The sequence below is a fragment of the Chrysoperla carnea genome, chromosome 4, assembly GCF_905475395.1.
Source record: "Chrysoperla carnea chromosome 4, inChrCarn1.1, whole genome shotgun sequence".
In the NCBI taxonomy this organism is placed as follows: Eukaryota; Metazoa; Arthropoda; class Insecta; order Neuroptera; family Chrysopidae; genus Chrysoperla; species Chrysoperla carnea.
The window spans coordinates 15,664,247-15,679,340 of record NC_058340.1 but is presented as its reverse complement, the minus strand read 5'-3'; the positions used below and the strand labels follow the sequence as shown (position 1 = coordinate 15,679,340).

Below are 15,094 nucleotides of genomic sequence, written 5' to 3'. Positions count from 1 at the left end.
CATAGATTTAAATTCAAAAGAGCGTTCTTAATGAGAAAAAACAAAAACAAAAACAAAACTTGAAGTGGAAGAAAGGCAAGCAGGGTCAAATTCTGAACCCTTGGCTTTCAGTATCCATAATACAAAATACAGTCGGATTAAATTTTAACAACTGATATTGCCTTATTACATCACATAAGCGCGGATTCAGAGAGTTCCAATTCAAGCCCACACAAAGACTAATAATTTAAAAATTGATTTGCTGCCCCTAGTCAAAATAAATAATTCAGTCTGAGCATTCGTAGCTGAAATAAGATATCTTAAAAGTTTTTATTTCTGATTTCGATGACAACTATTTTTTAGTAATTTTATCTGGGTGATATCAAGGAGCAATTTCTTTAGTCGATAGCTCAGAAACTTATTTTTCAATCGCAAAATAAATCACATTTTCATGTCTAAGAAATATTGAAGGTAATTATCACACCAAAATATAAAATTCTAGCGTATTTTACGGTTAAATGGATAATTTTAAAAATACCACATGAATCGTTTTTAATAAAAACTACTCCAATCAAAGCTTTTGGATTTTTAGTTCAAAATTTCCCTGTGTACTATGGTTTTTTTTTCAAAGTCAGAAACAGAAATTAGTTTGTGATTTTCTGCATTTTTTCAGCTGTACCCTTACGAAAATGTAAAAATCGGAAAATTCATTTCTGTCCAATTTGGGTAAAAATCATTTTCTAGAGTAATAAGGGATATCTCGAAATACTTTTCATAGGTCGATACTTCAGAAACTTATGTCCATGGATTATTTAAGGTGATTAAGACCCCAAACTATAACTCACTTGATGCAATTCTTAAATAAATAAGGATTTTGTACTTTTTTTATAAAAATTTCTCTATGTACCAAGTTTCTCTTCGGTGGTCTCTTCGGTGATTGGGCGAGAAGTGTCTCATATATCAATTAAAATCGTATACGATAGAAATGGTTTTTCTGGATCCGCGCTGTCGCCGTCTACTGTTTTTTTGTTGTTTTTTTTTTTATTAAATATAACTTTTTACATTACTTTTTCCTGAAAACAGGCTAATTTAAATAGACTAATTTAAAAATTATTGTTTTAGGCAATTGGATCACAATCAAATTACATGTATTGATGATAAAGCTTTAAAAGATCTCAAAGATATGGAAGTTTTGTAAGTATTTGCTGTTAGATAAATACATGATTTCCAAAAACTTCTACTTTGTTTAATAAACATTAAAAATTTGCATACAATTCTTAAATTTTTCAAGGGTTGCCCATAAATATGCCGATACAAAAAATGCTTTATTTTTATAACTCATTATAAGTTAAATTACTTTAGCATTTTTTCTAAGAAAATCATTATATGATTTATACTTTTCCCAGTTTCAGAACACCGCGGGACAAAAATTTAAAAAAAATCTATTAATCTCATATTTTTTTAGGACACTAAATAAAAATAATTTAACTACATTAGGAAAAGACATGTTTAGTAATATGTTTCGATTACGAACATTACGATTATCTGAAAATAATTTAATATGCGATTGTCATCTGGCATGGCTGGCACGATGGTTACATCATTTTCGAAATCGCGCCTTATATCCACGATGTTTTTCACCGACACATTTAAAAGGGCAAAATATTGCTGATTTAGCTGAAAAGGATTTTAAATGCTCCGGTAAGTTATAAATTTTTTGTAAAAAATTTCTTTGCACTTGCTCAAATTGAACATTTGTTTAAAGGATTAATTGTTCGAGCTGGATTCGGTGAATGCGATGTTGGTGAACCACAATGTCCACATCCATGTAGTTGTGCAGATGGTATTGTTGATTGTCGAGAGAAAGCATTAGCTAAAGTTCCCGATCGTTTTCCAGAGGCTACAATTGAAATGTGAGTTATTTTTCATATTTGAAAATAACAAGTAATCATTATTTTACAGTTTTGAACTGTGAATTTCTGTCTTTTACACATCCCAATATAGAAAATTTTGGGAAATTTGTCTTTGTTATCTATTCTTTGATATGCAAGAATATAATTTCATATCTTTATTAATTTTATGAATAGTTTTTACAAATTTCTTTTTTCTTTATAAATACATAATAAAAAAAAATGTGTTTTACATTTATATAAGAACCTTTAGCAAATTCTGCAAAATGTTCAATTTTTTGATTCTAGTTTTAAGATATTAAATTTAATGAGGCAGTTACATAAAACTTAAATAATATTAATATAGAATAAATTTGATAAGATAGTTTTAAGAAGTATACATAAGATATTTCCAGCATAGTTTTTGCATTTCCTATACTAAAGCTATGGTAAAAAAATTTTTTGACAGAATTTAACGAGAAATTATTTTAACAACTTATTAGGCTTGTTAAAGACAAACAATCGTCAAAAATGGCGAACGTCGATTCTAATGACCGTTGTTTTTATATACGTCGTATCTGCGTTTCGGTAATGGATACATTTTGTTAAATAGAGCTAAACTGATTCTAATATGGTCTATTAGACGTGTATTAAAATCGGTCTCTCATTTTCTACATGTATGTGCCCGCCCCCAGCTTTGAAAAAATGAAAAATAGAAAATTTGTCTTTCAATGATAAAAAATTTTAGAACGATTTTAAAATGTATATCTTTTTAAAATAGTTTGGTAATTTTTTCCCCAAGATTTATTCTTACATAAATTAACTAATATTGTGTAAAATTTTATGAATATTTCTATAATATTTCCTTTGTATTTATTCGTTATAGGCGATTGGAACAAAATGAAATAACAGAAGTACCACCAAAAGCATTCAGCACATATAAAAGATTACGTAGAATGTAAGTAATTAAATGAAAAGTATAAAATAATATAATTATAGTATATATCTATCTCCCACCTAAATATATTGTAATAAAATGAAAATCATTCACAATTAAATTTATTAACTATGGTTTTCTTTTGGTTTTTCACAGTGATTTAAGTAATAATAAAATTACAAAATTAGCTGGTGATGCTTTCTTAGGATTAAATTCATTGGTTTCACTGTAAGTATTTTAATATTATTATTGTGGTTTGCTTTTTCCAATTTGCATTTTTAATGTTCTTTTAAGGTTATTCGATAACACAATAAAAAGTCTAAAACATATTTTATTCGAAAAATTACTCGAAAAAGACGTTATCTTGTTCTTCAAAAGTTTTTAATTTCTTCACAAAGAGTTTTGTTAAAGAGCACCAGGGCAGTTTTGGATAAAAGGCCCGGTTTTTTTATGAGGGGGGGTGTTGAAATGGCTTATCTAGTTCCTAGTAGATATGGAGCTAAAATAATTTACCCAATGTTGCAAAACCAATGTCAATTTTGCTCACTTCGATTTGAGAATAATAATTGTTTTACCACCGAGTTCTTCAACACAGAATATTTGTGGATGGTTGAGAGTCTCTTCTTAAACACGCTGGTTTTGCTTTTTGTGGGACGCCCCAAAATTTTTATGAATATTTTATAATAAATTTACCATCTGGGGAATTTCGTGAGCATCTCAAAGAGAACAGAAGCTAATTTTGGAAAGTCATGGATCTTGCTCATAATATTATGAGCAACGCTAGGAGTTATAGCTAATATACTACAATTTCCTTGACTTTCCATTGCTTCCACCATTTTGTACAAAAAGTAAATTTTCACTACTTCTAGCACCCAGGCACAATAACTTCTACCAAACTTTCTGATTATCAATGAGAGAAGAAAATCTATATTTTGAAAAATACTGATTTTATAGGATCATTATACACTTAATTTTATTTGAAATACTGTAGAAATAATTTTTCTTAATATTGTACTAATCGAATAACCTTAAGTTTAATAAAATTAAGAATAATTACTAACTTATTTTATTTTGTGTGTAGTGTTCTATATGGGAATAAAATTAAAGAGCTACCAGCAGGTGTATTTCATGGTTTAACATCGTTACAATTACTGTAAGTATAATTTAAATACCGTAGGCGCTAATTTTTAAGTACTTTACTTATGTGATTTATGGTCTTTTGAAATGATTGACTGCCTATAAAATTAAAAGTTAATGTTATTTTTTAAATTGAAATCATACTACATTTAAATGCAAAAGAAAAAATGCACATCAAAGTCTTAAAAAATTTTATTGTGCTTTATTAGACGCACGCATTTGTTTTAAATGTTTCAAGATTTTACGATGGGCGATAAAACCACAATTACAAAACTTTAAAATTTACCAAAGACTTTAAACAAAACTTTTAATAAATTATGATCTGCCTCACATCGTCAATATTATCGAAGTAGGTAATATTTTCTACATATTGACATATTGACTCAATTCCCCTATAAGTATATGGTAACATAATTATAAAATTATTAAAACCACCCATTTAATCCATATAATTTTAATATCATTATATAGATAAATATTACGAGTATAAGTAAATTATGAGTAAACTTTGACCCTCTATTTTACCTTCTTTAAGAATCAATTTTTCGAAAATAGTCATACAATAAAATTTTGTTTTGAAGCATGAGCTCATATAATTTTTAACACTTCTAACTTCAAAATAGACCATTCATACAAACTTCCAACCCTCATTTGAACCTCCCAGGGACTGAATTTATAAAGTCCCTTCTTTGTACACACTTACGTCATTAAAAGAATGTTTGTGAAAATTTCATGGTTCTAAACCCAGCGGTTATAGCTGTGCGTTGATCGATCAGTCAGTTTCTTTTTTTATATACAGTGTGATCATTTCAAAATTATCCATCCTTAATAACTCTTGACCTGATGTGATTATTGTTTTGGGTGAAAACACGTCGATTTAGATATCGATGGGAAAGTTCAAAAGATATAGATACTCATACTATTAATATTATCCAGGCGAACGGAAAAGCCCTTTTACATACTTTTTATTTATTATTTAGCAATAATAACCACCCTTTTACATAGGTTTATTTTGATGAAAATAAATTAATATAATTTGTTTCTTTAAGGTTGTTAAATGCAAATGAAATTTCTTGTGTCCGCCGAGATACATTCAAGGATTTACATTCCGTGAGTTTACTGTAAGTATAGTAATTTCATTTAACAAAAAATAAGTATTCATTTAAAAAATATATTAAAATTTCTTTCTAGATCTTTATATGATAACAACATACAGTCGTTAGCGAAAGGAACATTTGATTCAATGAAAAAAATTCAAACATTGTAAGTAAAATGAAATTTATTTTATAAATGATCTTCAAAACTGATGATAAAACTATTTTTTCTTTCTTAATAATGTTATAATAAAGGCATTTGGCACGGAATCCATTCATATGTGATTGTAATTTACGCTGGTTGGGCGAATATTTACATCATAATCCAATTGAAACATCTGGTGCACGATGTGATTCACCAAAACGTATGCAACGTCGTCGAATCGATTCATTGAAAGATGAAAAGTTTAAATGTAAGGGTAAGCTGACCACTTTACCACCTATATCAGTGGTGTGGACGCTTTTTCATTACTCATTTTTCTTTCCTTACTTTAATTGATCAATATGTTAACGTCACAAAATTTGGATTGTTTGGATTATAAGAGCTCCTCATAGGCATTATTTAAATATACAGTTCACGTCAAATGCATAATAAATTAGAAATTACATAAAAAGATAATCAATGATGGGGACTGTCGAGTTCAATTACAAACACCGACTACGCGAGTTCAATGATTTTTGGTAACCCAAAAGCCTGTTTTTCCTGGATACGCGATATCTTCCTTATTCCTATTAAAAAATACAAGTGAAGTTAAATAAAAGCTTTAAAAAAATGTATGATTTTGCGAAAAAAAATTCAAAAATAACATGGACGGAATGGGAAATGGATGTAAATTTTTGAGTTTATCGTGTAATAACCGTTTCTTTACGGTTATTATTCGGTCGATTTCAGAAAGGATTGACTACAAATTTTCAATAGTATCCAAATTTTATGATGCGTAGTGTATTTGTTTTTATTTATTCAAGAAAATTTCAAAACCATTAAATACTTGCTTGAAAATTTTCCTTCAATAAAAAGGAACGCATTTTCTCTCTTGAATAAATAATAGAAAGTATTACAATAATCATCTCATGAATTCATTTTAGCTTAAATTGTCTCTTGTGTTCATAAAAAATTCCTTTTAAATAAATACAACTTTTATTACATACAGGTCAAGAAGATTATCGTACACGGTACGCAGGTGAATGTTTAGCAAATAGTGAATGTCCTGAGGGATGTTCATGCGAGGGTACCGTTGTTGATTGTTCAGCACGTGGGTTAGTGGAAATTCCTCGTGATATTCCATTATATACGACAGACTTGTAAGTAACTCATTTTAATTTTTTTTTACCTAGATTATTTATAATTTCTGAACAAAAAAAAGTTTTCAATCTAAAATCTTAAAATAATTTCATAATATTAATAATCCACTCACTCATAAATAGTTTTTTTTTTTTTTGGTTTAATTTTAATTTTCAAAAAAGAATTTAGATTTTAAGGGATTAATTTAAAAGATAAATTTCAATAATTCCAAACATCGTTTTAGGCTAATTGGAACATAGCGAAAACATGAAACAAAGATTCATTAAACCAGTGGCGAGTCTTGAAAATTGTTTCATGAATCTCACAGGAAAATATTTTTTCACGCCTGAGTTTCCTGCAAATGACTATGGAAATTATAGCTATGCCCTTTTTACTCTTACCTTTACCTTATGGAATAATTTTTGACGGTCAAAACTATTTTGCTTTTTTCATAAAGAAAATAGTATGAGCTTTTTTGAAAAAACTATCTTATCGTAAATAAGAAATTAAAGAGTTGTTTATCCTAATTAGAAAAAATATTCGTATTTGAAAATTTTTATATTTTAGTCGAATGTTATAAAATATGTAAAAAACAAAAACACTCAGAAAAGTATTTATACATATACATATTTATTTTTATGCACATATTCATATAAATGTTTCTATCTATACATAAACATTTCTTTTTACCTACATTACCAACTAAAAGTTTCTGATAACTTGTTTAATTCAATCACAGATGGCGAGACTATAGTTTGCAATATACCTTATAAAGCAAATTATTTTCAAACATTTGTATAATGAAAATGAATATTTTAACAATTAATAAAAATTACTTACAGATTATTAAACGACAATTTACTGGGACGAATCAAATCTGATGGTTTATTTGGCCGCCTTCCAAATTTGTTAAAACTCGATTTACGTCGAAATAAAATTACTGGTATTGAAGAAAATGCATTTGAAGGAGCATCAAAGATTACAGAATTGTAAGAAATTCGTAATTTATTTTTTCGTTGTAGTTGGTAAACTTCAAATTTGATTATAAAAATGTCCACTTCAGTTGATTCTTTTAAAGGAAGGAAGGAATGACAAAACAAATGCTAAAAAAGTTATTTCTCTGAATAAATAATTATCTTCCTTACTTTTCATCTCTAACCACATATTTAGCTTAGAACTTAAAGTAATATTTTTAACATTCGTAAAGTACTAAACTAAATTACATATCTACAACTTTAGTTTGAAACCATATTTCGTGATGCCTGTAATTTTTTTCGAATAGATAGTGTTTCTCTTCTCTTTTTTAAGATAATCAAAGCACCAATATGAAGAGTCACAATTAACTCTGGAATGTTTAAGAAAATTCTCTTGAAGTCTTAACTGAATTGAAATTTTTTATTTTAAAGTTGAAGTGACTGGACTAGTATTAGCTCAAATTTTTTAATCTTTTTTTTTTTTTTTTAGATTATTATCAGAAAATCGTTTGATGGAAATACATAATAAAATGTTTCTTGGTTTACACAGTTTAAAAATATTATCACTTTATGATAACATGATTACTTGCGTAATGCCTGGATCGTTTGATTATTTAACATCATTACATACATTGTATGTTATCACTATTATTAACCATTTAGACTTGGAGACACTAACATAAAATTTTCAACCGTTTATTACAGATAGTTATAATCACGTTAATAGTTCGGGTTACGTAATTACCAATTATCTGGTCATTAGAGTGTAATTGAAAGACTATTTGGAAGCGTCGGAATTATTTAAAGTGCTCCATTTTACTCCGTGTTTTTTATTGTTGTCTACAAATAAATTACATAATAGGAGATAATCCTGATGTTGAATTGGCCATATTACCCATAAAAATGTAAAACTAGACTTGATACCATGATAAAATTTGAAAGTGAAATTAAAATTGATTAAAAGACGAAGAAGTTATAAGCAATCAAAAATTGTATTCAAAGGTTGTCCATCTCCTTTTAACAAAACAAATTTTTATATAAAATCTCTATGGCGATACTCACGTATGACGTCATTAGTGGGTATCTTCCCCTTTTTTTAATTAGGAATTTTAAACGTTCATATCTTGCATACTAGTAAAAAATTTTAAAAACCAACTTCACTTTTCTATCCGTGAAGTGAGAATTCTTCATCTAAAGTGATACAAAAATTTAGTGCGGTCCCCTATTACGGTCACGACAGAGATTTGAATGCTAATTGCGGGTGCATCTCGTATAAATTACACCTTCGATTGTATTTTAACTCTGTGTGAAAAAGCACAGAATAATCGATAAGTCGAATAATAATCGAATCGTCCAATTATTTAATTGAACCTATTACCCGATCATCATAATGTAACAAAAATTTTAGTCAGTGTCTCCCAGTGTAATTGTATATATACTATAATAAAATTGTTTAATTATGTTTTCTTTTTTTTTTTGTAGAAATCTTGTTCAAAATCCATTTGCTTGTAATTGCCATCTAGCATGGTTCTCAGAATGGTTACGTGGTAAAGGATTGAGTGGTTCAACGCCTCGATGTGAAACACCATTAAAATTAAAAGACATTCCAATTAAAGATATTCCCCAGCATGATTTTAAATGTACAAGTAAGTTAATAAATTTTTATTATCTAATTTATTGGCTCGAATTGTGATAGTATTTAATTTTAAATTTTATTACACATTACTTGTATACATCTTAAATTAAAGATAAGGTCTTCGTTGCCAACGCTAGAAATGAATATTCTGATATAATACGGTAGTTACCTGATGCCAAAGCCATATTAAGCATAAAAATGTAAAACAAGACTGATTAACATATTTAGAAAGTGAGATTAAAATTGTTGTCCTTCTCCTTTCAGCAAAACAAAGTTTTATATGTCTTTAATATGTATCTCTGAGGTGATATCGGACAATGACGTCATTAACCTATATCTTCCTCTTTGTTAAATTAGGAATTTTAAACATTCATATTTTGCTTACTTCTAAGATTTTCAAAAACCAACTTCACTTTTCTGTCCGTGCAATGAGAATTCTAACTATTCTACCAGCACTCAAATCAATTACAGCAATTTGAATGTGAATTCAAAATTGGACGTTTTATTAAGGGTCAAAACAAGCTTAAATTCTAAAGCTAAAAGCTATACACTGAATTCGATAACAGAGTTACTTCCTAATTTAAACAACTAAAAGTAAAAAATTTCTAAAATTAAATTTAACTAATTTAAACAATGAAACTTGGGTTTCCGACGCTACATCCTTTCATTTTAATTTTTTCAGGTGATAACGATCAAGGATGTTTAGGAGAAAATTATTGTCCACCAAAATGTTCATGTACTGGAACAGTGGTACGATGTTCCCATGCAAAATTACAAGAAATACCACGTGGGATACCACAAGAAACGTCAGAATTGTATTTGGATCAAAATGAAATTCAATCTATTCAGCTGGATCGAATTTCACATCTAAAATCTTTAACCAGATTGTAAGTATCAATTTTATTAATGTGTAATCTTTTTTTATTCGTAATCTCAGACGGTAAACGGTAGCCCAGATTTGCCGTACCTAAAACCTCCACTGACTGGAAATCACAGTATTTCGTCAACTTTTTAATACTTTAACTGTATTTTTTTTTTTTAATTTTAGGGATTTAAGCAACAACAAAATACGAATTTTATCAAATTATACATTTGCGAATTTATCGAAATTATCAACGCTGTAAGTATTTTTATACCTTAAAGCTAGAAGTTTTTGATGTTTATCGAATTTGTTATTTTTCTAGAATAATAAGCTACAATAATTTGCAATGTGTCCAGAAAAATGCATTAATTGGATTAAAATCTCTTCGAATAATGTAAGTTAAATACACAAAACTGAGGAATACAGTTGTCAAAATTTCATATTATGTTTTAGATCTTTACACGGTAACCAAATTTCGATGATACCCGACGGAACATTTTCCGAGTTAAAATCTATTTCACATTTGTAAGTATACATTGGGGGACTTTTATATCAGATATTTAGCATCATAATTTAGTACTCAATCACATTTCTCGTTGATTGATTCTTACTTACTTTAGGGCGCTAAACATCTGTTAAACAATCCCATTTATGAATTCTTCTTTATTCATGTAATTAATTAATCATTCAAATTGTTTAGGGCTCTCGGAGACAATCCTTTATACTGTGATTGTTCACTTCATTGGTTATCCGAATGGATAAAAGATAATTACTTCGAACCGGGTATTGCAAGGTGTGCAGAACCACCATTAATGCGCGACAAAGTACTACTTTCGACGCCATCATCTTTTTTCCAGTGCTCTGAACCAGTTAGCAACGAAATTCTAGCAAAATGTGATGCTTGCTACGAAATGCCATGCATGAATAACGGAGAATGTGTACCATTACCCGATAGACAATATCAGTGTCGATGTGCACCAGGATATCATGGTGAAAATTGCCAATTTATGATAGATGCATGCTATGGAAATCCATGTCGAAACGATGGTATATGTAAAGTACTCGAAGAAGGTCGTTTTAGTTGTGAATGTACGCCAGGATTTACAGGCGCACGATGTGAAACGAATATCGATGATTGCATTAACAATAATTGTAAAAATAATGCCACTTGTATCGATGAAATCCAATCTTATCAATGCCAATGTTTACCTGGATTTATGGGCGAATATTGTGAAACAAAAATACCATTTTGTACCAAAGAATATAATCCATGCATGAACGGAGCTCGATGTATCAATCATTTCACCACATACTCCTGTGAATGTTTACCGGGATTCAAAGGAGACAACTGCACGATCAATATTGACGACTGTGTGAACAATATGTGTCAAAATGGTGCAACATGTGTGGACGGAATTAACGATTATGTGTGCAAATGTTCCGGAGACTATACTGGCAAATTTTGTGAAGTCACACCAATGGTTGCAATGATGTATCCACAAACATCACCATGTCAACATCATGATTGTGTCCATGGCGTATGTTTCCAACCATCTGGCTCCAATGATTATTTATGTAAATGTGCTCCGGGATATTCGGGGAAAAAATGCGAATATCTTACGAGTTTAAGTTTTGTACATAATAATTCATTTGTACAATTGGAACCATTAGAAACAAAACCCGAGGCGAATGTTACGATTATTTTCGCGACAACACAAGAAAACGGTGTTTTACTGTATGATGGCAGGCAAGAACATTTAGCTGTGGAATTGTTTAATGGTCGAATACGTGTTAGTTACGATGTGGGTAATTATCCTGTCTCGACAATGTATAGGTAAGTTTGATGTTATTACTTATTTTATTTATTGAGCATGTAAAATATTGTATCCAATAAAATTAGATTTAAAATGTTGAAAGGCATTAGCCTCACATTTATACAATCTGCAACGAAATTTATTTTGCATACCTTAATATGTAAAAGTTATAGTTTGTTTACAGTAGGTACAATAAAAATAAATATCGATAAGAAAAATAGTATTGCATCATTGAAATTTATCACAATTGTTTATTAGGTTGTAACAACTTCGTACTTGCCCATTTTTAACAATTCTTAATACACCTTAATTCAATAAGTATTTGATTTCTTAAAAATTAAAGTATAACAAGAAAATATTGTCTTAAATCAAAGTATTTACTTGCTGCCTTAAAAATCAATTTTCCTGGTAGTACTTTTTTTCAGTTTATTATTCATTCCTCAATAAATTTCACCGTAACTTATATATTTTAGCGCAAAAACAAAAACGTTAAATATTTCGAAAAACTAATTTTTATTTTTTCATAATTTCAAAATCCTCCATCCTTTATGTTGAGTTTTTCGATGGTATCTCGAGATACAGTTACCTAGGCATCAAATAAACTAGATTTGTCTTCTTTACCCCATTTAATCCATAAACAGACTCCAAAAATTTTGAATTTTGATTGTATCTTTTTAAGATTACCGATAAGATCACATCCAAAAATAGGATATATTGGGATAGTTATACAATTTTATTTTTAATTTATTTCAGTTTCGAAATGGTGTCCGATGGACAATATCACATTGCTGAATTACTTGCAATTAAAAAGAATTTTACGTTGAGAGTTGATCGAGGACTTGCCCGCTCAATTATAAATGAAGGTTCAAAAGATTATCTACGTTTGTCTACTCCAATGTTTTTAGGTGGAATAGCTCCTGAACCAGGGCAAGAAGCTTTTACTCAATGGCATTTAAGAAATTTAACGAGCTTTAACGGTAAATATTTGTACTTAAATTTATTTTTCATTTCAAAAATATATTCATGCTAATTTTGTAATATTAGGTTGTATGAGAGAAGTATGGATCAATCACAAAATGGTCGATTTTGAAAATGCAAAAATACGCCAAAAAGTAACACCTGGTTGCGCATTGTTAGACAGTGAAATTGAAGGTAGAATGGTTCCAGAACAAGAAATGATGGAAGCGGAAGCTAGTGCTTCACCACCTCCTCCAATTGTGGATCCTTGTGTGTCAGGTAGTCATCAATGTGCCCGTGGAAGTAAATGTATACCATCGACAAAGAAAACTGGTGATTATACTTGTAAATGTCGACCAGGGTTTACGGGGAAATATTGCGACCAAGGTGAGGACGCGTCTGACGACGATGATAAGTACAGTGACATAGGTATTTATAACTTTACTAACATTATGCATGATTGTGTGTGAGCCGATCTTTAAAATAAATTAATTCAATTTAATTGTTGAACAGTGGTTCAGATGCAGTAAATTTACCAACTCTCATTTATTAAAAAATATAGGCAATGTTATTAAACTATACGATAAAATTACTGTGTAAAAACTCGTGCATTTAAAATATTCGAATTTACGAAATATTTTATTGAAATTTTCTCACGTAATTGAAGAAAATTCTTATAAATTCTATAGAATTGATTATTATAACTAGTTATATTTCAGCTGGGCCATGCTAAATTATTTTGGCCAGCAACGAATATCTCAGTTAATCATTTTTACTACATTATAGAGATTTAAAATTGAAATAATTTATTGAAAGATTGAAAATTTTGTGTTAATTTTTCGAATTCCGCTATGGCTTTAATATTTGTGTAACTTAAAGATGTTGATGAAATTCAAACCCTCTAATATCCTTTCTGTTAGATATTAAAATTGAAATACGCGCCTCTTATAATTTTATGTAAACAATGTATACCTAGATGGCACATATGTAAACATTAGAATATAGGAAGTAGAGTTTCAACATGTGTGAAAAAGGTGACTGTAATGAATAAAACTAAATTGATTGTAATCGATCTTTTTTATTATATTAAATCATTCAACAAATTTATCTTTCAATAAACATAAATTTATCAGGTTATGGGCCCAGATTTTCTCTGGGTAGTGCGCGATGTTAAAAATAAATTAATAAAAATAAAAACTGAAAACAGTCTAACAATAAAATTAGTGAGGTTACGTATATTGGAACAGCGTGGAAAATTCTATGTACTTTTTGGAGGGAAAACGTGTTGATTAAATTACAATTTAAGATGGCTGTTAATAATATAGTAGTGCCTATTTTGGAGGCAAATAACTACAATAATTGGGAATTTCGAATGAAACTAATTTTGCAAAGAGAAAACTGCAGCAAAGCATTAGAAGATCCACCAGAAGAAACAGCAACTAATGAAGTGAAGTTGTCCTTCTCGAAAGCGGATATTAAAGCTCAATCATTAATTGTACAAGGGGTGTCAGACAAACATTTGGATATAATTAAAGACTGCACAAGTGCAAAATCGCAATTCGAAAGTTTAAAAAATGTGTTTGTGAGAACAAGCTCGTTCACAAAATTATCTCTGTGGAGGAAGTTAATTAACCTTAAACATGATGTGAATGAAGGGTTAGAAGACCATTTCTTCAAATTTGAAACTATAATTCGCGAACTTAAAGATCAAGGATCAAACATCAATGATAGTGATCAAGTATGTCATTTTCTTCTCTCTTTACCTTCTAAATACGATATAGTCGTCACAGCCATCGAAACTATTAAAGATGTTAAGATGGATTTCGTGAAATCAAGGTTACTGGATGAAGAGTTGAAAATAAGTTCCAAAGACAGTATTGAAAATGAAACGGTGTTCAAAGCTAGTACAAATAAAGGATGTTTCACATGTGGTAGTACATTGCATATACAAGTATATTGTCCAAAAAGAAAAGTCCCACCACATAGAGAAGGAAATAAAAACTTTCAACAAAATAATAGAGGTTGGAATACAAATTATAAAAATTACCAAAATGAAAGCTATCAAAATAAAAGGGATAATTATCGTGAAAGTAAACAAGCAGCTAATACAGCTGAAGATACCTATGTAAATTTATACGCAGCAAATGTTTGTAATGAAAAAACCGGAAAAATAGTTTTTGTGTTGGATTCTGGAGCAAGCAATCATTTTGTTCAAGATTGTTTGGAACCTGTTATGCATGACGTTGAAAAATTGACACACTTTGTCGAAATTTGTACTGCGAATGGTCAAGTCATGAGAACAAATAAACAAGGAGTATTGAAAGCGGAATGTCAAGGTCGAAAAATAAATATTAAAGCACTTATCGTTCCAGGAATCAAACATAATCTTATATCAGCGTCAAAAATGACAGACAATGGTCATAAAATAATAGTCGAACAAGAAAAAACGATAATAACTAGTAACAATTTTAATTTAGAATGTGAAAAGGAAAATGGTTTATTCGTTCTAAAATTAGACGAAATAATAAAGAAA

At 29.3% G+C, this 15,094-nt stretch overlaps 1 protein-coding gene across 3 annotated transcripts in view; it reads left to right on the top strand.

Moving 5' to 3' along the window:
* LOC123299080 (protein slit) overlaps window positions 1-15,094 on the top strand; it is a 361,559-nt gene that overhangs the window by 342,273 nt on the left and 4,192 nt on the right. The window contains exons 6-25 of one of the 3 annotated variants that reach the window (XM_044881293.1): window positions 1,102-1,173; window positions 1,445-1,680; window positions 1,745-1,892; window positions 2,755-2,826; window positions 2,962-3,033; window positions 3,887-3,958; window positions 4,992-5,063; window positions 5,134-5,205; window positions 5,292-5,449; window positions 6,188-6,338; window positions 7,161-7,307; window positions 7,783-7,926; window positions 8,775-8,938; window positions 9,611-9,815; window positions 9,977-10,048; window positions 10,113-10,184; window positions 10,244-10,315; window positions 10,491-11,624; window positions 12,358-12,581; window positions 12,649-12,990. In XM_044881293.1, coding sequence (XP_044737228.1) covers window positions 1,102-1,173; window positions 1,445-1,680; window positions 1,745-1,892; window positions 2,755-2,826; window positions 2,962-3,033; window positions 3,887-3,958; window positions 4,992-5,063; window positions 5,134-5,205; window positions 5,292-5,449; window positions 6,188-6,338; window positions 7,161-7,307; window positions 7,783-7,926; window positions 8,775-8,938; window positions 9,611-9,815; window positions 9,977-10,048; window positions 10,113-10,184; window positions 10,244-10,315; window positions 10,491-11,624; window positions 12,358-12,581; window positions 12,649-12,990 — 3,701 coding nt within the window. Of the gene's footprint in view, window positions 1-1,101; window positions 1,174-1,444; window positions 1,681-1,744; window positions 1,893-2,754; window positions 2,827-2,961; window positions 3,034-3,886; window positions 3,959-4,991; window positions 5,064-5,133; window positions 5,206-5,291; window positions 5,456-6,187; window positions 6,339-7,160; window positions 7,308-7,782; window positions 7,927-8,774; window positions 8,939-9,610; window positions 9,816-9,976; window positions 10,049-10,112; window positions 10,185-10,243; window positions 10,316-10,490; window positions 11,625-12,357; window positions 12,582-12,648; window positions 12,991-15,094 lie in introns of all 3 variants that reach the window. The other 2 variants (XM_044881294.1, XM_044881291.1) reach the window with 2 other exon arrangements.